The 25,041-nt window shown below is 36.7% G+C and overlaps 3 protein-coding genes across 4 annotated transcripts in view; 2 read left to right on the forward strand and 1 right to left on the reverse strand.

Moving 5' to 3' along the window:
- Positions 1–25,041, forward strand: part of LOC117782952 (exostosin-1) — a 68,506-nt gene that overhangs the window by 37,425 nt on the left and 6,040 nt on the right. The window contains exons 3-5 of the mRNA XM_034620071.1: positions 241–315; positions 453–579; positions 1,710–1,829. Of these exons, the coding sequence (XP_034475962.1) occupies positions 241–315; positions 453–579; positions 1,710–1,829 (322 nt within the window). The remainder of the gene's footprint in view (positions 1–240; positions 316–452; positions 580–1,709; positions 1,830–25,041) is intronic.
- On the reverse strand, positions 11,146–16,161 carry LOC117782954 (lamin-C). Of its 2 annotated transcripts, XM_034620072.1 has the most exons (5): positions 15,541–16,158; positions 12,596–13,190; positions 11,809–12,531; positions 11,499–11,650; positions 11,146–11,468 (listed from the first exon to the last, which is right to left on the reverse strand). In XM_034620072.1, the coding sequence occupies exons 1-4, from the start codon at positions 15,948–15,950 to the stop codon at positions 11,504–11,506; spliced, it is 1,875 nt and encodes a 624-aa protein (XP_034475963.1). In that variant the 5' UTR covers positions 15,951–16,158; the 3' UTR covers positions 11,146–11,468; positions 11,499–11,503. The 2 variants fall into 2 exon arrangements, with proteins under 2 accessions (XP_034475963.1, XP_034475964.1); XM_034620073.1 differs by lacking the exon at positions 11,146–11,468 and having other exon boundaries at positions 11,530–11,650; positions 11,726–12,531; positions 15,541–16,161.
- LOC117782955 (cathepsin L1-like) lies at positions 20,488–21,722 on the forward strand. The gene has a single exon (XM_034620074.1). The coding sequence runs from the start codon at positions 20,550–20,552 to the stop codon at positions 21,525–21,527; it is 978 nt and encodes a 325-aa protein (XP_034475965.1). The 5' UTR covers positions 20,488–20,549; the 3' UTR covers positions 21,528–21,722.

The raw sequence follows: 25,041 nt of genomic DNA on the forward strand, positions 1-25,041 counted from the left end.
ATGTATACTTTTTAAAACTGAATGTCTGGCCATTTAAATGTCGATAGTAATTTATCATGAACTCTATCTCAACCCCAGTTCAGCCCTCGACAATGAGAAGTCCATTGTTCAATTAATTGCTGCACTATGCCATTATGCAATGCCGTGCCTTCTACTAATTTACATCATCTACTTTCTCTTTTGCACTCACTCAACCTCTTACTGAACCTTTTCTCTCGCCTTTTTTGCATTTATTCCCAGATACGACTATGAGACGCTGCTGCAGAATTCTACATTTTGTTTGGTGCCACGCGGACGTCGCTTGGGTTCCTTCAGGTAAAAAAAAAACAAAAACGGAAAACGAGAAAAAAAACGGGGAAAACAATTTTCATTTTCCAGCTCATGCCCATTTCATTTTCTCTTATATTTTTCTGATTGTGTTTTTTTTTATCATTCTTTTTTATTTTTTGTAGATTTCTCGAAGCATTACAGGCCGGCTGCATTCCCGTGCTATTGTCCAACGCCTGGGTATTGCCATTTGAATCGAAAATCGATTGGAAACAGGCCGCCATTTGGGCTGATGAACGGCTCCTGCTGCAGGTGAGTTGGCCAAGAGCATAATACGACCACCCATACATATATATCTTGTATCTATCTATCTGTATGTTCGGTTTGGCACATAAGTTTTTTGTGTGCTGTCATGAAATATGAAAACGCGTTGTGAGTTTTTAAAATGTGACCTGTTTTGTCTGTCGCAAAGTTTTGTTAGTTTCCCCGGCTAACCTAAATCTGTAATAGATATCCTGCTGTCCTCTTTGTCAGCTTTCTCATCAGCTATTGAGGATTTAATGCTTTACAAAAAGTCAGTTTCACATTGCTCCTAGAAATATGCAATCAGACAAAATTTAACTCAAAATGCATGGATTCAAATATGATTTCATTTCTGTTGATGAGCGATAATAATTGGTATTCCTTTGATCAACTCTCACTGAATGGTAACTTGAATAGCCTGCCATTCACAACTTTTTCATGAAAAATGAATTGTGTATGTACGAAGGAGCATGTCCAGTTTTGGCCAGATGCTCACCTGGCTACAAAAACACAAGAGAACATTTCGCCTGTCTGTCTGTCTGTCGGATTGTTTGATTGTCTGTCTGTGAGTGCGTTGCTGCTCGTTTCTTGGCATTTGTTTGCACCCATCGATGGGTGGTTGTCCATGCTTGCTAGTGCAAGTTCTATTTCAGCTACTGCTGCTATTTCTGCTTCATGTTCGTTTTTCATTCGCGACAAAGTCTTGGCGCATTGTTTGCCAATTGCATTGTCGCCATTTGTTCCTCGTCCTCGTCCGTTGCCATGTTTGCCTTTGTAGTTTATTGGCAGGAAATGCAATTAATTAAGTTAACTTGAGCAGGAAACTAGAGCTGTACGAGTAGAAGTTGCAAAAGCACTCGTGCTGCACTCTTTAAATTGTTACAACTTGCTGTTGGGCAATTTATTGAATGCTCCTTGCTTAATTATGATGTATATCCTGTGGGCAATTCCCCTTACTAATTAGCTGCACTCTTTGCTGCCTCATTTTGCATTCGCAGTTGTTTTTGGCCAGCCATAATTCATGGATTATACAAGCACCTGAGCGCTGTTGCAGTTTCTATCCTTAAGCTGAGATTACGCATACGCAGCGTAGCCGAACATAATCACCTGACTTATAATCTCCGCTTCTCTCATTACAGGTGCCCGACATTGTACGCTCCATCTCAGCGGAACGCATCTTTGCCCTGCGCCAACAGACCCAAGTCCTTTGGGAGCGCTACTTTGGCTCCATTGAGAAAATCGTGTTTACAACATTCGAGGTGAGTTTTCCGACACGTTACATTTACATGTTATTTGCCGCTTATGCCATAAGCTGACACCCAACAACTACAACCATCAGCTGGAGTAGAACTTGTCTTCTCTTCAACAAAAAACATGCACACTTTCGAGTGTGCACAACATACTTTAGTGTATGCAGTACATAATACTCAGGAGTTCGTATATTGTGGGTGACTTTGTGGGGTTGACAGCTTTGCGCATCGTATAAATATATGAAGTTATGTGAGACTTTTGGTGTTTTCATATTAAAGTGTAGCTTTTATTTTCTTCGTTACAATTTATTTAAGCTTACCGATAAATCTGCTCTTTTTAAATTAATAACTTAGTTGATTTATATATATATTAACAAGAACAAGTATTTAATTTACTTAAAAAAGTGTGATTGACAGTTAAATATTATAAATAATAATTAATTATTTCAAATTGAATTTCTGATTGACAATAAAGTTTGACGAGGCGTGATTGTTCAGAATAATGTTTATAAAAGAAAACTGTTTTATGGCCTAAAAAACAAACATTTATTTTTATTTTTTATATAAGTTTAATTAAAAAAATTTGTAAGAATCATTAAAAATAGGAGCATAACAGTAGTTCTTTATTTTTTTGTATCTTGAAGCTGCTATCTAACCAACAGCAGCAGTTGCTGGCTATTGAATTTGAATGTGACACGTTAGGCAACATAAAAAAAAGTAAGGGAAGCTTTTAGAGTTTGAGAATAATCAAATATGCGATGATGACGATGAGGTTAAGGCTAGAGAGGGAGAATCGTATAAATAATAGACACGCGCATATCAAGCACACAAACACGGACACACATATGCAAAAGTTGTTTATACACAATGAAATGGCAATCGGCGAACGAGACAAGCGACAAGCGACATGCGACGTCGCGACGTTGATGATGACGCCGAGAAGAAAACCAAAGCAAACTGAACCCAACCCAACCGAACCGAACCCAACCAAAACCAAACCGTCGACACTGGAGACCACTTTTCAACACTCAAATTGACACACGCACAGTGAGGCAGACACACACACAGACACAGACAGTTACAGCCAATGTGAATGCACAGAGCATTCAATTTTGTGTAATCATCATGCCAGGAACACAGATACTGAAGTTGAATTTCATTCCCACTCTCTTTCTCTCTCTCTCTCTCTCTCTCTTGCTGTTTCCTTTTGGATGGTAACTGCAGGTCGCGATGTGGCGAATCTTTTTGCGCTGACAGATACATTAACAGTCGACGACATGGCTGGATGTGGTTGCCTCCGGTTGCCAGTGTTACCCTCTAAAAGCTGCTGCTTCTCTTGCACCAACCACATGGCAGTGTGAGAGATTGGATGTTGCAAGTGTGCGTTGTGTTGCTATTGTGGTTTTGGCTTTGGCTTTGGCTTTGAATACCACATCTTCTTTTTTTTTTTGCCGACTTGGGCAAGAAATAATCAATTTACTGCTACGTTTATGTGTGTGTGCGTGTGTGTTTGTGTGTTAACCAAATGAAAAGCAAATATTTGCCCTGCAACGTGACCAGCTTGTAGTTAGCCAGTCCACAATAACAATTGGATAAGCTTCAAAAAGTGGTCAACACACGCACAACATGATTCAGAGCATTGTTAACATGTCAACCCAACAGCTGCTCCTTCTTCTTCTTCTTACGACTGCTTCTCTTGGCCGAAACATCATTTCTAATTGGCAGCACGAACTCACAGGTAACCTCGAGTCCTGATTTATGGCAACTGCCAGCTAATTTTCACTCCATTATTATTATTGCTCGGCCTTTTATCAACATGTCGTTAATTGGACTTTTGCTTAGTAGTCTTGCTTTTGCAGTTAATGGCCACAGAATTGGCTTGAAATATTGTTGCCGAAGCGGAACAAATTTCAGAAAATTAATGAAATTTATCTTTGGATGTCATCGATACATATTTGATTCTTTCTAAAAATTATCTAATTTTTGTAAATTTATATTCTTAGAATATCTTGAAATTTGAATAAAATTGATGGAAAAATATTTTATGGCACTCGGAAGGTATCTCATGCATTTTGAATGCTTTTAGCATACATTTTTCTTGGCCAAAGTTCACTGGGCATTATGTCAAATGCAATGGCAATGCATCTACAGCTAATGTAATGCGCCCGAAAGCACGCAACACTTTTTGTTTGCATTGCAATGTGCAATGCTGCAACCCCCTTGATGCTCCCCTCCACTCCCCTGCACCCCCTTGACACAGCCAACATGCACCTTTGATTTATGCGTCGCGATTAAAAAATGAATTGTGGCATTTTCGACAGGGAAAATGGTCACGCCCCGCCCATCATTTTGTTGTTGCTGTTGTAGGTGTAGCGAAAGTACGTGTGTGTGTGTGTGTGTGTGTGTGTATCTGTGGCACGTGCTGCACGTAATGCTCAGCCCTTTTTTGCATATGCCAAAAATGCAGTCTGTGTCAGCTTTTGGTCAGCTTCGAGGGGGAGTAACCGCTCTCATTGCTGTGGCTTTAATATGAAAAAAGTTTTGCGCATATTTGTTGAAAAATAGTTGACGTGTGCTGCCAGCTGCCTATGCCTCATGCTGCTTGCCACATGATGCCTGCTGGCTGCTGTCTGCTGGCTGTGGCTTGGCAAGCTGCCCAGCGTGTCCTTCGGGCTGGAGTCACGTCGCCGTTGAGCTGCGACACACACACAAACTCAATTTATGCATAGGCCAGGCTTGAGCTAAAATTATAGTCGTATGCCTGGCAATTTGTTTTATTAATAAAACGCATATCAAAGTGCAAAATCCACTCGGCAACTTTGGCGTCACTCGAGGTGTCCGTTTCGATGCGCATCTCCATTTCCTGCCACGTTTTGACAGGCAAATCACGTCGACAGGCTCCCGCCTAATAACCTTTTAGTCTAATAGCTTAACCCAACACACACACATACTACTGTGCCTGAGGGATTAGAAGAAAGTGTGACCGGCTTTGTATTTCATACAAAATCCTTTTTCCGCTTAAGACTCGTTCATGCAGCAAATTGATTTAGGCATAAACAAGCCTGAAATCCAAATTATGCGAGTGGCAAATAATTTTTGCTGCCCGAATGTGTTTTTTATATTTCACATTTCTTCCTGTTAACTTCCACAAATCCAATCGCAATCCAGAATCCGTATCCATATCCAAGTGTTTAACTCTTTTTGTGAAAGCGTTGAAGCGCAGCTGGCAGTCTCTCTCTTTGTCTTCTCTTCTCTCGCTCTCTCTCTCTCTATTAAAGTCAACAAACTAACAACAACATGTGCAAAAACAACAACAGCTGTAGCTGATGCTCTTGTTGGTTATGCAAACATCATCAACAACAACAACGCTGCAAGAGCGGAAAAAGGTGGTCAGAAAGGGTCACAGAAGGAAGGATATAGCATGAGAATGGGCCTAAAGTTGCTTTCCCAATGTCTGGGCGTAAAAACAAATTAAGCAGTTATTTGGGGTTTTGCTCGCTTTACGGTCTTAACCTCACACACACACACATGCTCACACAAATGTGTATCAGGATACACACCCTTAAACAGTTATCCTTGTCATTTGGTATTGGGGAAATTAAGGCGTCGTCCATTAAAAACCGCCGTTAAAGGCGAAAGAGTTAAGACAACCATAATTAAGTAATTTCCCAAGTTTTCACTTCTCTAGGGATTATTGGATACACTTTTAGTATAGTTAAGGTTTAAGTAACCCGCAAAAAGGGAAACTAAGTTTGTTATTGGTTATTGATTAGATTTGATTAATAATAAAGCAACCTGTCAACTTTTGAACTGTTACAACATAAAACAAAAGAACATAAATTCACATTCATTGATATTATAAATATTTCGGGACATGCCGGAATATACGATACAAATGGTAAAGGATAACATTAAAAAAGAGTTTGTTATTTTTTTTTTTGCATTTGAATATTTAATAAGATATCAAAATAAAAACGCTGACAAATTGTTAACTGCGATAATTGTCTGTTGGATTACAGAAAATACGAACCATTCCGATGATTCAGTTCTGTTCTCTGTGGCTGATCCCCAGATTTGCATAATTTTATTATACTTCTATGTGGAACTTTTAGTTGAACCCAAAAGCTGAATACACAATAACCCCACACACACACACACACTCACATAGAATTTTGGCTAGTTGTAGCTACCACAAAGAGGTCACTCAAAGTCCACTTACCAACTTTGTTTGGCCAGTCGACTGCTAGTCCAATGCCAAAATCTTGGTATAAGCCTAAAAGTCGCTATTGAGCATGAATGTGTGTGTGTGGTGTGTGTGTGTGTGTGTAGTGTGTGAATGTGACCGATAAGCGTGTGGTTGCACAGTCACCAGTTCAGCCGGACGCAGTCAAATGTTAAAGTTCGAAAATGGCCAGAAAACCACAATAAGCTCAAGATTTTCTAACGCCCACTATCTCTCATCCTTTTCTCTCTCTCTTAGACACTTGAAGCCTCTTTAGATATGAACTCTCGACTGAAAATGTGGTTGTTGCTTGTATTTTGTTTATGGCCAACGCCCAGTGCAGTTTGGTTACGGGTCCAGCTACGGGTTAAGTTATTTTGCACAAAAATATGTTGCATACTTGTAGGCAGCTGTCGAAAAAGTTCATGTGTGTGTGTGTGTGTGAGGAAAAAACCGCTACTCACACGCTCAACTTTTCTGTGTCACCGAGATTTGCATTTCAAAGCATTGTGGGCGCTGCCACGCCCAACTTCTAGATATAGATATAAACCATATACGTACATACATATATACACCTGCACAGTGGCAACAACTTATTACTTTGACTAATCCTATTATGCGCATGCAAACGTGCGACAAGCAAGAACTTTTCCTGCAACTACTTTGAAGTTGAACGCCTCAGTGACCGCCTTTATCTCTCCACGTCACTCTCTCTAAATCTCTCCCCGTCTTTCTATCTCTATCGCTGTGTCTCTCTTGGTCTGTTTGTCCGGCTGTCTGTCCATTCATTCCATTGAATCGTGTGCTCACTCAAGCGCCTCTAAGTTGTCTTAGTGGCTGTCGCTGCTTTTACACTGCAACAAAATTCGGTCTTTGAGAATATAATATATTTCATATAGTCAGAACCCAAGAACTAAACCGACACCAAACAACTATTTTGGTAAAAAGTTCTATTTCTACATTTTGAAATGATAAAGTGTCGTTTTATAACATTTTTGACATCGAAGTAAATATCTAGATTTAGAGTAATTAAATTTTTTAATGAATTTAATAAAATTTGAATGCAGAATGAATTTAGATGCCATATCATGTTCAAAATGACATTTCGCTTGAAAATCGGTACAGTTTTGGCAAAGTTGTGACAGTTCGAAGTTCTCAAGCCTCTGACGTAGCAACTTTACAAGTCAAAATATTTCTTTATTTTGACATGATTTTTTACAAGAAAATAAAAGTCCTCAGAATCAAGTTTAAAGTGTCGTTTTATACTAATTACGTTGTGAGGAGTTGATTAAAAGTGAAAACTTAAGATTTAAAATTTTGAATTTTCAAAATTTTAAAGGGGGGACCCTATGCCATAAAAACGAATTCTAGCCAAAAATAATTTTTTTTAAAAAGTTAATAAAGTTTAAATGCAAAATGAATTTCTAGGCCAAACCATGATCAAAATGACATTCCGCTTGAAAATCGGATTAGTTTTGACAAAGTTATAACGTATTAAAGTTGGTCAGACATTGGATCTAGTGACTTTACAAGTCAAAATTTTGTTCAATTTCCCATGATTTTGACCAGAAAATAAACCGTCTCAGAATCAAGTTTTAAGTGTTGTTTTATACTAATTGTGATATAAGGAGTTGATTAAAAGTAAAAACTTAAGATTTAAAATTTTGAATTTTCAAAATTTTAAAGGGGGGACCCTATGCCATAAAATCGAATTCTAGCCAAAAATAATTTTTTTTAAAAAGTTAATAAAGTTTAAATGCAAAATGAATTTATAGGCCAAACCATGATCAAAATGACATTCCGCTTGAAAATCGGATTAGTTTTGACAAAGTTATAACGTATTAAAGTTGGTCAGACATTGGATCTAGTGACTTTACAAGTCAAAATTTTTGTTCAATTTCCCATGATTTTTGACAAGAAAATAAACCGTCTCAGAATCAAGTTTTAAGTGTTGTTTTATACTAATTGTGATATAAGGAGTTGATTAAAAGTAAAACTTAAGATTTAAAATTTTGAATTTTCAAAATTTTAAAGGGGACCTATGCCATAAAATCGAATTCTAGCCAAAAATAATTTTTTTAAAAGTTAACAAAGTTTAAATGCAAAATGAATTTATAGGCCAAACCATGATCAAAATGACATTCCGCTTGAAAATCAGTTAGTTTTGACAAAGTTATAACGTATTAAAGTTGGTCAGACATTGGATCTAGTGACTTTACAAGTCAAAATTTTTGTTCAATTTCCCATGATTTTTGACAAGAAAATAAACCGTCTCAGAATCAAGTTTTAAGTGTTGTTTTATACTAATTGTGATATAAGGAGTTGATTAAAAGTAAAAACTTAAGATTTAAAATTTTGAATTTTCAAAATTTTAAAGGGGGGAACCTATGCCATAAAATCGAATTCTAGCCAAAAATAATTTTTTTTAAAAAGTTAATAAAGTTTAAATGCAAAATGAATTTATAGGCCAAACCATGATCAAAATGACATTCCGCTTGAAAATCGGATTAGTTTTGACAAAGTTATAACGTATTAAAGTTGGTCAGACATTGGATCTAGTGACTTTACAAGTCAAAATTTTTGTTCAATTTCCCATGATTTTTGACAAGAAAATAAACCGTCTCAGAATCAAGTTTTAAGTGTTGTTTTATACTAATTGTGATATAAGGAGTTGATTAAAAGTAAAAACTTAAGATTTAAAATTTTGAATTTTCAAAATTTTAAAGGGGGGACCCTATGCCATAAAATCGAATTCTAGCCAAAAATAATTTTTTTTAAAAAGTTAACAAAGTTTAAATGCAAAATGAATTTATAGGCCAAACCATGATCAAAATGACATTCCGCTTGAAAATCGGATTAGTTTTGACAAAGTTATAACGTATTAAAGTTGGTCAGACATTGGATCTAGTGACTTTACAAGTCAAAATTTTTGTTCAATTTCCCATGATTTTTGACAAGAAAATAAACCGTCTCAGAATCAAGTTTTAAGTGTTGTTTTATACAAATTGTGATATAAGGAGTTGATTAAAAGTGAAAACTTAAGATTTAAAATTTTGAATTTTCAAAATTTTAAAGGGGGGACCCTATGCCATAAAATCGAATTCTAGCCAAAAATAATTTTTTTTAAAAAGTTAATAAAGTTTAAATGCAAAATGAATTTCTAGGCCAAACCATGATCAAAATGACATTCCGCTTGAAAATCAGATTAGTTTTGACAAAGTTATAACGTATTAAAGTTGGTCAAACATTGGATCTAGTGACTTTACAAGTCAAAATTTTTGTTCAATTTCCCATGATTTTTGACAAGAAAATAAACCGTCTCAGAATCAAGTTTTAAGTGTTGTTTTATACTAATTGTGATATAAGGAGTTGATTAAAAGTAAAAACTTAAGATTTAAAATTTTGAATTTTCAAAATTTTAAAGGGGGGACCCTATGCCATAAAATCGAATTCTAGCCAAAAATAATTTTTTTTTAAAAGTTAATAAAGTTTAAATGCAAAATGAATTTATAGGCCAAACCATAATCAAAATGACATTCCGCTTGAAAATCGGATTAGTTTTGACAAAGTTATAGCGTATTAAAGTTGGTTAGACATTGGATCTAGTAACTTTACAAGTCAAAATTTTTGTTCAATTTCCCATGATTTTTGACAAGAAAATGAAACGTCTCTGAATCAAGTTTTAAGTGTTGTTTTATACTAATTGTGATATAAGGAGTTGATTAAAAGTAAAAACTTAAGATTTAAAATTTGGAATTTTCAAAATTTTAAAGGGGGGACCCTATGCCATAAAATCGAATTCTAGCCAAAAATAATTTTTTTTAAAAAGTTAATAAAGTTTAAATGCAAAATGAATTTGGAGGCGAAACCATGATCAAAATGACATTCCGCTTGAAAATCGGGTCAGTTTTCTTCAAGTTATGACAGTTGAAAGTTTACCACATCCGTACCAGTAAAAGCGTTTCGGTTCTTTAAAAAGAATTAATTTCGCTTACGGTTTCATTTCCGGTACCTTAAATTAAACCGTTTATTTCGGATAACGGTTTCGATATTGGTTACGATGTTATCCCTGGTCAGAACCATGATTATTTAAGGTCTGGGGTAACTAACTGAAAGATAATTTGACATAAAATAACGATTCTCAATTGGTTTTAGTATACATATCATTACAATCAAATCTTTAATAAATAATCCTATTAAATTCCACACTTTTTGAGGAATTTATTTTCTAAAAATATGTTGACAATGAATTATGCGCTATGTATTTTCTGCTCTTCATATATTTCACTTTCTATACTTTTTATAAATTTCTATATATACATTTTTAAAAGACAATTTCAACAAAAAATTTTCAAATCACTTTTGCCATCTCTTTCAAAGTTTTATTAGAAATTCATTTTCTTTGTTTATTATCATTAATTTAGTTAGATGAAAAATTAAATTTTAAATTCAGTTTAGTGGCAAAAAATACTGACACATATATTTATTTAGAAATTTTATAATTTCTCACGCGCTTAACAACGAAAATTAGTTAAAGAGTACGTCATTTATATTTAAAAATTGTTTTCGACCAAGTCAAAAACTGCGTGACATTAAAATATTTTCCATTAGAATAATTTTTGTTTTTATAGTAGATATTTTTTTTGTATATATAATATAATGAACTTAATATATAAAATAATGATTTTTCATTTTTGCACAGTTTATCAACTGCAAATCCCGAGTTTAAGTATTTTGACCCAAATCCTTGGCCAATTTTCGCACTGTGCAGGCGCACCTTCCATCGTTATCCTTGGTGCAAGTTTTATCTAGCTGCTTGTTGTAGTTAATTTCACCTGCTTACTGTCCATTTTCTTTTGAACGAGGTGGTGGTGAGGGGCAGTGTTGGCAAATGCCGCGACAGCAGCTGAGCGAGGGAACTTTCTTGGCAAATCTTGGCAAACGCGAGTTAAGCGGATTTTCTCGGCTGCTGGCCAACTTTGCCTCATGGCAAACTTGGGAAAACTGCTTGGCAAAATGCTACCTGAGCCATTAATTGAATTCTGGACATGTCCACAGAGTTTTTTTCTTACTCTTTTTTTATGTATTTGAAACATGTGTATCTCTTTAGGTATCTCTTTTGTTTTTTTTTATTTTTAGCAAATGCATTTTTAAATTACAATACATAAAAAATTGATACGAACATCTCTTAAGCATATTGAACAATTATATTGAAACTAACAATGTGTTGTAATTGTTTGTGTTGTACATTATAAATTGCATTTAACATTGATAGGCATTAAAAAAAGTAGTTGTAGTTGTAGTCGTAGTAGATATGATGTGTTTCTGTGAATGTTGCACGTCTTGAAGTTTCTTCTTCTTCTTCGTTAGCTGCTAATCCTATGCTTGTGAATCTCTTCTATGAGCTGTTGACTATGAGTATGTGTGTGTTTGTCTGTGTGTGTGTGGGTGTGTGTATCTTCTAGAAGAGCAGCGAGAAGAGACTTCTTACGCCAGTGGAGCCAGCTCCGGAACCGAGGGTAAAACCGCTGCTGGGCGTACCGCTGCTGCGATGCCTCGAGACATGGCTGGAAGTGTTAGCACGGACACGGTCGTAGCTGGCAACATCCTGTAAGCGAAGCGGGGGGAATTTATTAATTAGTTTAATCAGTTTGTGGGGATTGATGGGGTTTGTATTGCGTACTGGTCGAGCACAAACTCGAGATGCCTGCAGGGACGGCAGATGTCACAAGTGCCGCATGTGTTGTATATCGACAAGATTCTCACCTCTTTGTCGGCATTGGCCAGAACGGAGCGCATTGAGTTCGCCACTGGCCATTTCTTCTTCATGACCAAATTGTTGGGTGGATCATGGGCTGCGCCGGCATCCACCGACCAAATGGTCACAGTTGCACCACCCACAATCTTGGAGCCACGCGAGAATTTAAAAGCGAGCTCCTCATCGCCAGCAATGCGAGTCAATTGCCAGCCTGTCAGATGGATCTCCTCGGTGCCCTTGTTGTGCAGTTTAATGAAGCGTCCCTCTGTGTCCGCCTCAATGATCTCCAGATCACCCTTGGCCGCCGCATTCACCGAGTACTCGGACAGCGTGCGATCCTCGCTCTCATCAATAACAGTACGGCGACGCTTGACAGCGCCCGAGCCGGAAATTCCCGGAGTGGCAGAGCGACGTCCACTGGGCGTAACACGACCGGAATGGGAGCCACCGCTGGCGGTTAAGTGGGTGCCACTGTTGGAGATGCCCGAATCGGTGCTGGGACGGGCGGGAGAGGTGATGTTGAGGCGACGTTCCTCGCCACACAACAACTTGTCGTAGGCGGCCAGTTCCAAATCCAGGGACACCTTGATGTCCATCAGATCCTGGTATTCCTGCAGCTGTTGGGCCATCTCATCGCGCATGCGCTGCAGATCTGCCTCCAGTGAGGCAATGTACTGATTATGACGCTGCCGTTCATTATCCAAGAGATTCTCCAGTTCACGAATGCGAGCCTAGTCAATTTTAAACATAAACATGCAATTAGTACAAATCAAGTGATGGCATCCGGCTACTCACATTCAAGCCCACATTGAGGTTCTCCAGATCCTGCAGCTGTTTCTGAAGGCCATCGATTTTGGTGCGCATGAGACGCACCTCCTCTGTGGCATGCAGTGAGCCCTGATTGGAGCGTGCCACAGCTGCCTTGAGATTCTGTATCTCGTTGTCATAGAGCAGCTCGATCTCCTCACGATTGGCGCGCATCTGTGCCTCATACTGATCACGCAGCTCCTGCAGCGATTGCTGCAACTTTGCCTCATACTGTCGCGATAGACGACCATCGATCTCACTGATCTCGATCTGGCGACGCGAACGCGTCTCGGTCAGCTCCTGCGAGTGCACCTGATCCTTGAACGCCAACTCTTCGCGCAGACTCTGATTCTGATTCTCCAGATCGACACGTGCCAACGTCTCGGCCTCTAACTGCTTACGCAGATCATCCAGCTGACGACGCAGACGCTCGTTTTCTGCAGACAGATCCTTGACCTGATCCTCGGCCTTTTTGCGATCGGCCAGAGCCGAATTATATTTGCCATTCACTTCAGTGTAACGAGATTCATAGAGACGTGCATTGTTCTCGGCCACGGTTGCCTCTTTAGTTTTCTTGTCGAGTCTGCGAATAAAATACAAGACGATTATAGTTTTTTTTTTTTTTTAAATATAAATTACTATAATACAAGAATTATTTTAATTTGTATTTTTAAATCATAGTGCAACTTAAAAATATGAATTTACAAATGAAGTTTAAAATAAAAATGAATCGAAAATCCATTTTATCTGGTTTTCAGGATATATGTCCATAATTAGCATCTGAGATGTTCCCATTTAACCAGATCATGTTGTAAATATTTATTTAATCTATATCTCTTATTGGTTGTAAGGGATTACTAATTTGTTAATTGCTTTTTGTCAACAAACATGAGCACGCTGTTGTCTGATGACGTCACAATCACACTTTACACTGATTCACATTCGATCGCATTCGCTCTCACTCACACTCTCTATAAACTCTTATGCATATCTCTCTCTCTCTCGCACAGTCTCCTCTTCTCTTTCTATCTAATTGTAGCATTTTATCTTATGTATTATTCATCGCTTCAGTTTCTTTCAGTTGCTGCCTTGAAATTGTCAAATGCCATTAGCATAAAGTAGCTATGCTATTTTCTGCCCAACATATCTATGTATATTCGCTTTCCCTGTCTTATCTCTACCTCTGTCTCTCTCTCTCTCTCTCTCTCTCTGTTTTCACATATTTAATTTATCGGCAAAGCTTCTTCAAACGTTTTATTTTCAATTTAGCTAAAAACAAACTTGTTTATTTGACTAACAAAAATTCCACAATCTACTATACGGAAATGTCGTCGTTGACTCTCGTGGTTTGCACGTTTATTTTATTTTTTGTCCTGCTAATTTTAGCTACAATAATCTTTCAAGTAAACAAAGTACTTTATTGCTTTCTATTCAAATGAATTTTCTACTTTTAATGAATATTCCATGATCTAATCTTATATGAGAGCTTCCTTCAGTTTCCAAAAAACCAGTAACAATTTTTTTAGCTAATCAAAAAAATAGTTATAGAAATAGGAACATATTCAAGGTTATTCTCAGTGTTGTGGCATGCGTGTGAGTCGACAAATTCCCCCCGTCCGCCCACAAGAATTCATGACAGGAACACATAAATAAAAATGCTACCAAGCGACCTAATTTATCAAAGATTTGCTTTTTTTTGTTGTGAAGGCGAGTAAAAGTGGGTTAATTATCAGAAGAACTTTTTGGGCTGGCACAATTATTGGCCAACAGAAGCTTTTCAATTCTGAGTATGTGTATAACTAGATGGCAATGATTGCAACAGCTATCTTATGGTTCTAAATACTAAATAATATACTTGAAAACGATTATTTTCTCTATAATTTGAAGTACAAAAAAAAAGGCGAAGACATTAAGCTTTTACCTATTTTTTACTTTGTTTACTGTTGTCCAAGTTCTATTTAAATATTAATTGTTAAACATTCCTTTATATTCCTCGATTGTGAAATCTCTGCTCATTATGGCTAAAAATATAATTGTTTTTGGCCAGGTTAATGCACAAGTGTACAAACAAACGAAGCCCATACTTAAGTTAATACCCTAAACCACAATAAATACCCAACATAAATATTGCTTTGATGATAACAGCAAAGCAAAATCCAAATACGCAACATTCGGAATTTGTTGACATCATAAGGGAGGGAGGAACAAAAAAAAAAATAAAGAAAAACCGGTATTACATTTGGACTTCTCTATTAATGGGCGACATTACAAGCAAATACAAACGTAGCGCGCTATTTTTGGGCTGAGTGACATCACATACATAGTACACATTATAAATACATATGTATGTATGTATGTATATATAAATGAATGTATTCATTCGCTTTTCTTTTCATTTGCAACCTTGAAAGGGTTTAGACATTGCGTATACGCACTGTGGAACGCAACTTTGTTTGTATGTACATATTTGAGTTGAGTGACATTTGCTGTGCTTTTGGGCAGAAGAAGCATTTAAGATTCTTCTTGGCATTTGAATTAAATGTGGCCAGAAATGAATGCGCTCTCACACGGTCTAAAAAGTCGCTTGCTTGCTTGAGTTGTTATTCTCGTTTGATTTGGAGGTTTTTTCGAGGCGCAAATATAAAAAATAAACAAGTGCAAGAGAGAGAACGTGTGTGTGAGCGAGCGAGAGAGAGAGAGAGCGCAACTCCCATGTGCGCTGCTGACTGCGGTATGACATCAGCAATCGCACGCACACACATACATACATACATGCATACATACATATTCAAACATGCACTGCGCTCTCTCAACCTCTCTCTCTCTCTCTCTCTCTCTTATGAATAAGCTCAGATATGACATCACTGTGAGCGTTGATAAGTGAGCTTTGCCTCTGTTGTTGTTGTTGTTGTTATTGTTATTGTTGATTTTACCTTTGCTTCAAATCATCATTCTCCTCCCACAACCGCTTAATATCGATCTCCAACTTGGCCTTCTCCTTGGCCGTCTCATCGAGCAGTTTACGTGCCGCTGATAATTCCTTTTCATAGACCGCCTTTAGATTGGAGGTCTCACGATTAACAGTATCTTGTGCCAGATGCAGCTCCTGCGTCAGTCGACCATTCTCATTCTCAAGGTGTCGCATGCGATCGATGTAACAGGCGAGACGGTCATTCAGATGCTGCAGCTCCTCCTTCTCCTGCAGGCGTGTGGTGCGCGTCGGACTCGTGGGACTTGTTGCACCCAGGCGTCCAGATCCCGATGAGTTGGACACTCCGCCAACTGGCGTCGACGTGGAAGCGCGAGAGACGCGTGTGTTGACTGTAACGCGGCGAGCGGACATTTTAGCTTATTTAATTTGCTTATTCAAAATTGAATTGAGGAACGTTTTAAGTACGCAAACAATATTTGCTTATGTATATTTTATTTGATATTTTATAGCTGTCAGTTTGTTACGTCTACTTCTATATTTTTTTGTTTTTATATTTTGTAAGTATATCCAATAAGACGTGCGATTGCTTTGACTGTTGAAATATTACTGTAAGTTGCGCCTCGTTGGCCGCTCGCACGAAAGCGTTGCGCGTCATCATCGACGAAATTAGTAGTCGCCGTCGCCGTCGCAGTCGCCGTCGCCGTCGCAGTCGCCGTCGCAGTCGCCGTCGCAGTCAGCGTCATAGTCGACGGCCATAAACAACAAATGCTTTATGGTAAGAGTGTTGCCAAAACAGCTTTTTCAACGTCAAATATGACTTCTTTTTTTAAAGTTTAATAGTAAAAACTTTTAGTTAATTTCAAGGCTGCAAACCGGTTCTGATCCGAACCTCGTAGAACCGGTTCGGTTCGGCAGCCTGAACCGGATTATGAACCGAACCCTTGAATGTCTTTACTTTGCGAATCCGAACCTAAACCGAACCGCTTTCTAAAATAAAAGTTTCGGTTCTAAAAAAAAAAATAATTGCCAAAATTTTATGGTTTTCTAATATTACGCAATTATTTGAGACTTCGGATTAAAATAAGTCATATTTAAATCTTCAAATAAATTTAAAATATCATCAAAATTTGATTTAATTAAAAAAAAAATTTAATTAGTTTAAAATTTAGAGAAAAATGTATAAAAATAAAAATATTTTTTTGTATCAAATTCGAACCCAAACCTTGGGTTCAGGGGTTAAACCAATTCGTGAACCGAACTTAAGTCCTCCTCTATTGTTCGAACCGCCGAACCGAATCTTTAACAAAATTTTGAAAGTTTGCAGCCTTGGTTTATTTTAAATGTGTTTGGAATTTCGTGACACTTTTACCCTGTAAAATATATTCGTGAATTTTGAGGTAGAACGTAAATTTACCCACATGTTGGAGACACTCAGCAAAACCTAAAGCAAATCCAAAGCGTAAAAAAATGAATACCGTAAAAATATTGTTTAATTTTTAAAAACAGTTTAATTCGATTTTTCGAACAAATTTTAAAGGAATAGTAGGCCAATATTTATGATAAGGCATCATGCCATTTTACCAATAACTGCTGAATGCTCCGATATATTGCATACACATTATATATAATGTTTTGAACATACAATATGAAACTTAAAATAAAACATTGATTCAAATGAAAAACACCAACGTTTTTTTTTTAGATTTTTTGTTAGAAAATTTAGCTTTTTCCAACTTTAAACCACCAAAAATAGCTTTTTTTTTGTTTCTCAACAGTAGACAACACTGTCTAGAGACACTGTGCTTTGCTCTCTCTTTAAAACTGAGGGACACCCGCTCTCGCTCACATGTCCAAGCGGCGGCAGCGCTGCCAGCGTTTATTGCTTGTTCGGGGGAATTGTTGTTGTTGTTGTTGCTATGCTGCTTGCACGCTTTCTTTTTTTTTTTTGTTATTGTTGTTTTTTCTTCGATTCGCTGAGAACGACGCTGTATTTGTTATGTTTGTGTGTTTATGTGCAGCTGTTTGTTGTTGCTGTCCGAGAGAGCCACAAATAGAAAACACAATTCAAGGCAATCAATGGCAAAGCTCGAAATGCGTTCACTAAACATTTATATTTGGAAGTTTCTTTTGGGTTAATGTACGCCACTCACAGGGTGTAATAGGATGCAAAGGTAACACAAGTAACATTTCAAAATAATACGCAATGGAAATTTCTAATTTTGTGACTGTTTCAGTTTAGCAAAGTTTTTGGGTACAGCCATCATCAATAATTCCCTTATAACCGGCAGTCAATTATTAACCAAAACGGGAGCTCAATTAAGTTCCGAAATTATGAAATACGAGCGTTTGGAAAAGTCACTCAATTGACCGCGGGGGAGGAGGTTACAACAAAACTGCTTAGCGCAATGTCAACTTGTCATAAATGAAATATTTATTGACATGCTGTTTGGTGTTGTTGTTGTTTTGTGGTTAGGGCAACGACAGACCCGGCCATTCCTAGGGCTTTCTAGGGCAGGCCAACAGCAATAACAATAAATAACTGCAACAGCAACAACAACCACAACAACAACGGTGACGAACCTACACTGAAGAAAGCCGCAGACACACTCTTTCTAATTCTTTCTCTCTCTCTCTCTCAATCTCTTTTGTGCAATTGCTCTTTGCAAAGCATGTGTTGTTGTTTTTAGCGTTCGCAGATATTTTTATAGCCGGCAATTTTTTTGCTTACCAGTTACACACATGTACACCTGTCACATACACACACACACATGCAACTTTGCAATGTAGATTATCAGACAGAGAGCATGTCGCCTCTCTTGCGCTCTTGGCATTCACAATATGGCATGGTCATTCTTGAGCCTACTCTCTCTCTCTCTCTCTCTTCGCTCTCTTCGACTCTCTTTCTGTTGTTGTTGCTGCACACAGTTAGCGACAGCTGTTAGTTTGAGTGCAGCAAAGGGCTTATCAGTTATGTGCATGCATGTGACGTCATCGGCTTGAAAGCAAAACCAGCTGACCTTAAATTTAAATATGACGCTGCTTACGCCGACGCTGGCAGCGACGCGACGTCGCCACGGCCGAAATTGTTATGATATATTATCTTATTCCCACTTTAACCAGTTTTAAAAAACTTAACTAATGGAAATAAATGTTAAATATTTTTCACTTCACAATAAGGCCCATATTTATATATAAAAAATATTTTACATTTGGATTTATAATTAATTTCACATTATATTAAAAATACTAAATAGTCTTATGATTAACGCAAAGAAAATTTATCAAAAATGTATAATTAAATTTAATAAGTATATTATACGATACTAGACTACAAACAGAAAATACATAGAAACTTTGAACTTTAATTTAAGGCACTTGCACTTCGAATTTTGAAAAACGCAGCCTTATCTCCCGATGAAATTATCTTATGAATATTGTGGCCAAGTTTCAAGGTCGTACGTCAAACCGTTTGGCCTGTACAATGCTAAGTCAGTCAGTGAGTCAGTTGGACAAAGAGATTTATATATATAGATTTATAGTATAATTTATATACTCATAAATTATCTACCGACAATATTAATTAACTAAGCACCCTGTACAATAACTTATTTCAAAGCTTTTGAAAATTATCTTTACTAGCTTAAATGATGTGAGTTTTGCTACGCAAAATGAGAAATGGCCCCACTGTGCGTTAAACGTTTCATAGTCTGTCCCGCTCGCACGCATTAGTATCCAATGTGACGTCATCAAATTATTTTTAATTTTGACGTATCCAAAGCTTCAACATTCTCTGTCTTTGCTTCGTGAGCATTTAGAATATTAAAATATGTTTGTATTTAATTTGGCAAGAAATTATAATTCTGTTCAAGTGTGTGTAATGCGGGTACATTTCAGCTAATTAGACTTAATTAACGTTAAGCAAAACCGGTGTTAAATTGTTGTTGTCTTCTTTTTTTCAAATTATATATTCTTGTTTTGGTTCTTTGCTCTTGTTTATTTTGCTTTGTGCTTATCATTTGTTTGCAGCTTTTCGCTTATTATGTTTTCTTATTTCTGAGTTTTTCCTGAGCTTGACGACTTGCAAAGGCAATTTGTCGCTTAACTTGATTAATTATAAAAAATTACGGTCACAAATTGATAAGATTTGTGTTTTTTTCTATGAATGTAAAAATTTGATAGGAAGGGGAAAACTGAACACATAGAATTCTAGAACAATTGAACAGTTTTCGAATAAAAGCTGAGAGGTATGAAAGAGAGATTAAAGTTCAGTTTATACATATTTTAAAATTTATTAAAAAACTGACATGACAAGATTATGTCAAGTTTTCTTTCAGGATCATATTTATGTGACATACATATATAAAGAAGATATTAAAATCAAACCAAATACATTTCAGAGAATCCATCACGCTACTAAAATCTAATGGAAAAAGCTAATATGTTGACTTTTCATTTCATAGAAATGCCACTATTTATATATAATAAACATTTTATATTTTAATTTATAATTAATCACACATATTAGCAATAGCACTTTCACTAATAAGTTTCCAAGAAAACGAAATTAAAATAGCATCAACCCTTGAGTAAAAAAATAGCCCATTATCGGTCAACTTTATGTAATCGTATATTAATACTATATTCGCAATAGATGCTCATTTGCTTATTTATAACAAAATATTACATTTTCAGCCTCTTTATAACTGTATCTTGGGGGTACAATAATATTAAATTGCAAATCAGAAATTATAAGTTCCCCTTGTTTTTAGTAAAAATAATAAAAAGATTAGGAAAGAATCGTCATCATTCCTAAACTTGATAATTATGGCGGTATTATTTATAATTTCGACCCACAGCCCACATTTTGCAATCTGTGTGGTCAGATATTGTGCAAACCTGGAGCCTTTTATGGTAAATAATGGATATGAATCGGGGTATATAAGGGCTGCTCCACAGTTAGCAGCCATCAGTCGTGGTCGGTCTTAGGATTTGCATTACAATCGAATCAAAATGAAGATTGCCATTGTGCTTGTATCCCTTTTGGGAATAGTTGCCTGTTCCCTGGCCACCACTACCTACGATGATTTGCTTTGGGACTCCTACAAATCGGACTTCAACAAGGTCTATATAACTCCGTTCGAAGAGGATCGGCGTAAGCAGATCTTCCTGAAAAACGTGGAAGTTATCGATGCCCACAATGAACGTTATTTCGCCGGTGAAGAGACCTATGAGCAGGGAATTAATGAGTTCACCGACAGGTTGGATCAAGAGATCGCAATCGGTGAAAGTGATGACTCCGACGAATTTGAAGATGTGGAAATGGAACCAACCGTTTGTTTAAACGAAGGAGTGAACATTAAAATCCCAGCACATGTCAACTGGACTCAATTGGGCGCCGTCTCTCCAGTTGCAAATCAGGGACATTTCAACAATTCCTGGGCCTTTGCAGCAGCCGGTGTCGTGGAGAGTCGTCAGTTCATTAAGACTGGCAAAATGGTTGTGCTCTCCAAGCAAAACCTGGTTGATTGCTGTCACGCTAGAGACCATCTAACGGCAAGTGCTCTGATTTGCATTAGAAAGAAGGGTGGCATTGACACTGAGGCATCGTATCCCTATCGCGGAATTGCTGGAAGATGCCGCTACAGTAAGAGGACCATTGGAGCTAAAATCAAGAAGGTCTTCCAAGTGCGTCCTGGAAATGAGACCATTTTGGCGCTTACCGTTGCCAAAGGTCCAGTTGCTGCTGTCATTTCACTTGATGCGCTCAAGAGTTACAAGAGCGGCGTGTTCCATAATACAAGATGTTCACAAGCTCCAAACTTTCCTGTGCTCGTTGTGGGTTATGGCCATGACAAGAGCGCTGGAGATTTCTGGATCCTCAAGACTCCATTGGGCACCAATTGGGGAGAGAAGGGTTATTTGAGACTCGCACGTGGAAAGCAAAACCTTTGCGGTATTACCAACAGGGCTTACTATCCCAAATTTTAAACACTATTTCCAATTTTTAATTTTATTCAATTCACGTTTTAATTTTGGAGACATTCACAATTGCTTAACAATTATTACTTACATATTTATAATACTTAAAACAAATCGTTATTTATTTAAATTCATCTATTAATTGTTGTCATATTCATAATTATTATATTCACAATAAATTCGTAATATTCTTGAGCAATCCTATATTTTATATATGTGTTCTTATATGTTTATTGAACTGCTGTGTTTATTATTTGATGTTTATAATAAACACAGCAGTTCAAAAATGTTCTATAGTTTGTATATGGGAATTATTATCCCATAAAAATATGTTGTGAATTCATAATTGAACTCCAAATCATGATGGAGTCTTCTCTTCCTTGTAATTTACTTACTCTAATATAATAATTGTTAGAACATTTCCAAAATCAACTTTGCCTATGACCAATATTATTATTATTTGAAATTCTGTACAGTTTTCTAAAATATTTATGCATAAATTTGTATACATTGTCCTTTGTTATGCTGATGATTTATGTATATTGACTTTTATTTGTGGACTGCCTATCGGTGGCCAATAAACTCAACATCGTAATACTTATTTTCAAACAAAATTCAAGCATTAGCTCTTTCTCTCATTCTCGCCATTTATCAGTTTGCCAGTTTGCCTCTCAGAACTTGTTTGTCTTTGGCTTTAAACGAATTTGTCAAAGCAGCTTCCATAACTTTAAGTCTGGTTGTTGTTGTTCTTGTTGTTTATGAAGTTTACCAGGCGCGACTTTTGGCCAACAATAATGACATCATCATCGTAAGCTTACAGTTTTGAAGTTATGGCAAATGACGTTTACTTACGTTATAAGCCAGCCAGAATAAAACGAATGAAGCTAACCGAAATTGGTTGAAAACAAAATGCAAAAATCTGAAAAATAAAATGCTTAGATTATAACTTTATACTGTCCATTTTCGATCAGAATATAGCTAAACCCATTTAATCGTTATACAGATAAAACTGTCCCAAACATTTTGCGAGTCGTGACTTAATTAACTTTGCACCCAAATCGATAAATATTTGCACAAAGCTTCTAAACCGAAAGCACAAAAATTCTATACTCTATATAGAGTTATATGCATAACTTACAATTTCTTAACTCCATTTCTTAACTTCACTGAAATATTCAAAAGCGTCAATAGTTTAATCTTAAATACTAACATTCATATTTTCCATACTGCAGTAACAAGTTCATTAACTTTTGGAAAGGGTATAAAAATCAAAGCAATATAAAACCAATTCAACTCAAATTCCATTTGTATATTTTGGTTTATACTTATACGAATACATATATATATTCGAATATACATTTTTATTTAAATGTTTGTTTCTGTCACATGTCAAAAACCGCAAAGGCAAATAAGTAACAAAAAAGTTAAGCTTGTTCTAAAGCTCGGTCAGCTGATACTCCTTAATCCTTAATTAAAAAAACATAAATATAATAGAATAAATAAGTGAATAGAATAATATTTATTTAAACGCAAAAACATACAAAAAGTATATCTTCATTATAGTATTATTTAAATTTCAATAAACCCCATTGATGATGTGCTATTACTGGGTATCAAATTCGCTATTGAAAATCATTTGGAACGTGTTAATATTTTACATACAATTTTTCACGTTTGCAAATTACATGCAAATTTTGTGAAGTCAGCAAATACACACACACACTCGCACACACATTACATTAACATAATATTTACCATTTATATTTATTTAGTTTGTTATTTAATTTAAAATTAAAACAGTGCCAACTTCCGCCACTGTGAATAATGTACTGTCGTGTTTCGGTTGCATATATGCAAATTGACTAAAGGCAAGCTTATTACGCATACGCCATGTTGTCGACATTAACTTTGTGCTGCGACTTTGGCGTTTGTTAATTTCGAAGCAAAGCAGTTGCAAGTTTTATATTTCACTTTCCTCAACTCTTGACTCTTTCGCTTTTTACTTTTATTTTTCAGTTTATGCAACTGCATCGGCAGCTGTCAAAAGTTGACAACATTTACATTTTTTTCTTCTCTCTACTCAGCATAAGTTAATTTAGTGTTTGTCTTATGCTGAGATCTTGTTGTTGTTATTGTTCGGTATTTGTGTGTGTGTGTTGTTGTTGTTGCTTATATGTGGTGTGTGTGTGTGTGTGTGTGTGTGTGTGTGTGTGTGTGTGTATACAATTCAAAGAGGGAACAGCAGCAACATCAGCAACTTTTCCATGGTGTCGTTCACTGCAACTGCAAAATGTATCTGTATGTGTGTGTAAATATATATATAGATATATGTATGTATGTGTGTGCATTTTATGCATGAAGCTGTCGACGCTTTGAACTTTTGCGCCCCAGAAACTATGCAGCAAAACATCAGTAAATACGCTTTTTGTGCTTGTTTATGCGAATTCAAATGCGTATTCGTTTATGCGTGCCACTTAAAGCGAGAGTATACGGAAAACCAGGCATTGATATCGTAAAAACTAACAATGTTATATACACAATTAGTTTATTTATTTGTATAACAGAAATATCATTCAAAAAAGCGTTTAGTTTAGTATTGAGCGATAAGGGAAGCTGGCAGAAAATTACTTAAAAAATACTTGCTCGACATTTTCATTTGTATGCTGCTCTAACCGAGTAAATAATTAACTTAAAGTTCAACTTACAGCAACCTAAATACTTAAACACGAACTTGCGACGTATAAACGAGTAAAAAAAGTGAATTGTCAAGTCGCCAAGAACTTTTGGGGTAAAAAGCTTCAACTGTGTAAGCAATTAATTTGAGTAAATTTTCTTTTAGTACTGTTTTGTAGCTGCATACATGCACAGTAATTTGGTGTGGGCAGCTTTTAGGCAGAGGAAAATGCAATTTGCAATTTGCCAGCCTAAAAGGATGAGCATGAGTTGTGGTCGTGTGGTTGGCATAAGTAGCAGCTGCAGCATCAGCAGCAGTGCCAGCTGCTTTGAGCCGGGCTTTAAATGTGCTATAGACACAAACACACACTCACATATACAATTGCATACGTATATATTCATATACGAGTCGCATACATTTGCATAACTAGCTGCCACGCCCATGCCGAAAATGCACTCACCTATTTTATTTGCACACATTATACGCTCTATTGAGTTTTTGCACTCGGGTTACAGGTGCTCGCTCCTCTTACCCCTAACCCCCCCGCTGCACACACACACTACGCTCAGCTTAATCATCCTGTCGGGACTAACGGGAATGCCAGTTGGGAAAACTGTCGCTCAGTTGCTTAAGTAGTTTGGCAAAAAGTCCTAAAAAATGAAATCCAAACGTTGCCAAGTTGTTTCAGTTGGGGCAGGGAAGTCTTGAGGAGCAGATGCAACTGCTGCCAGGTGGCATGACATGTGTAGTTAGTGGGAAAATGGAAATGGGAAAAATGGGACAGCTGAAAACTGGTTTTTTCCTGTTTGTGCGCTGTAAAGTAGGCAACGATAATTTGTTGAACTGCCC

The sequence above is a fragment of the Drosophila innubila genome, assembly GCF_004354385.1.
Source record: "Drosophila innubila isolate TH190305 chromosome 2R unlocalized genomic scaffold, UK_Dinn_1.0 1_C_2R, whole genome shotgun sequence".
Classification (NCBI taxonomy): domain Eukaryota; kingdom Metazoa; phylum Arthropoda; class Insecta; order Diptera; family Drosophilidae; genus Drosophila; species Drosophila innubila.

Coding starts and splice junctions, on each gene's coding strand:
- LOC117782954 (XM_034620073.1), bottom strand. CDS start 15,950: ATGTCCGCTCGCCGCGTTACAGTCAACACACGCGTCTCTCGCGCTTCC. Junction 12,532..12,595: donor ACCTCAATGTGGGCTTGAAT/GTGAGTAGCCGG, acceptor AAAATTGACTAG/GCTCGCATTCGTGAACTGGA. Junction 11,651..11,725: donor CTCGAGTTTGTGCTCGACCA/GTACGCAATACA, acceptor CTTCGCTTACAG/GATGTTGCCAGCTACGACCG.
- LOC117782955 (XM_034620074.1), top strand. CDS start 20,550: ATGAAGATTGCCATTGTGCTTGTATCCCTTTTGGGAATAGTTGCCTGT.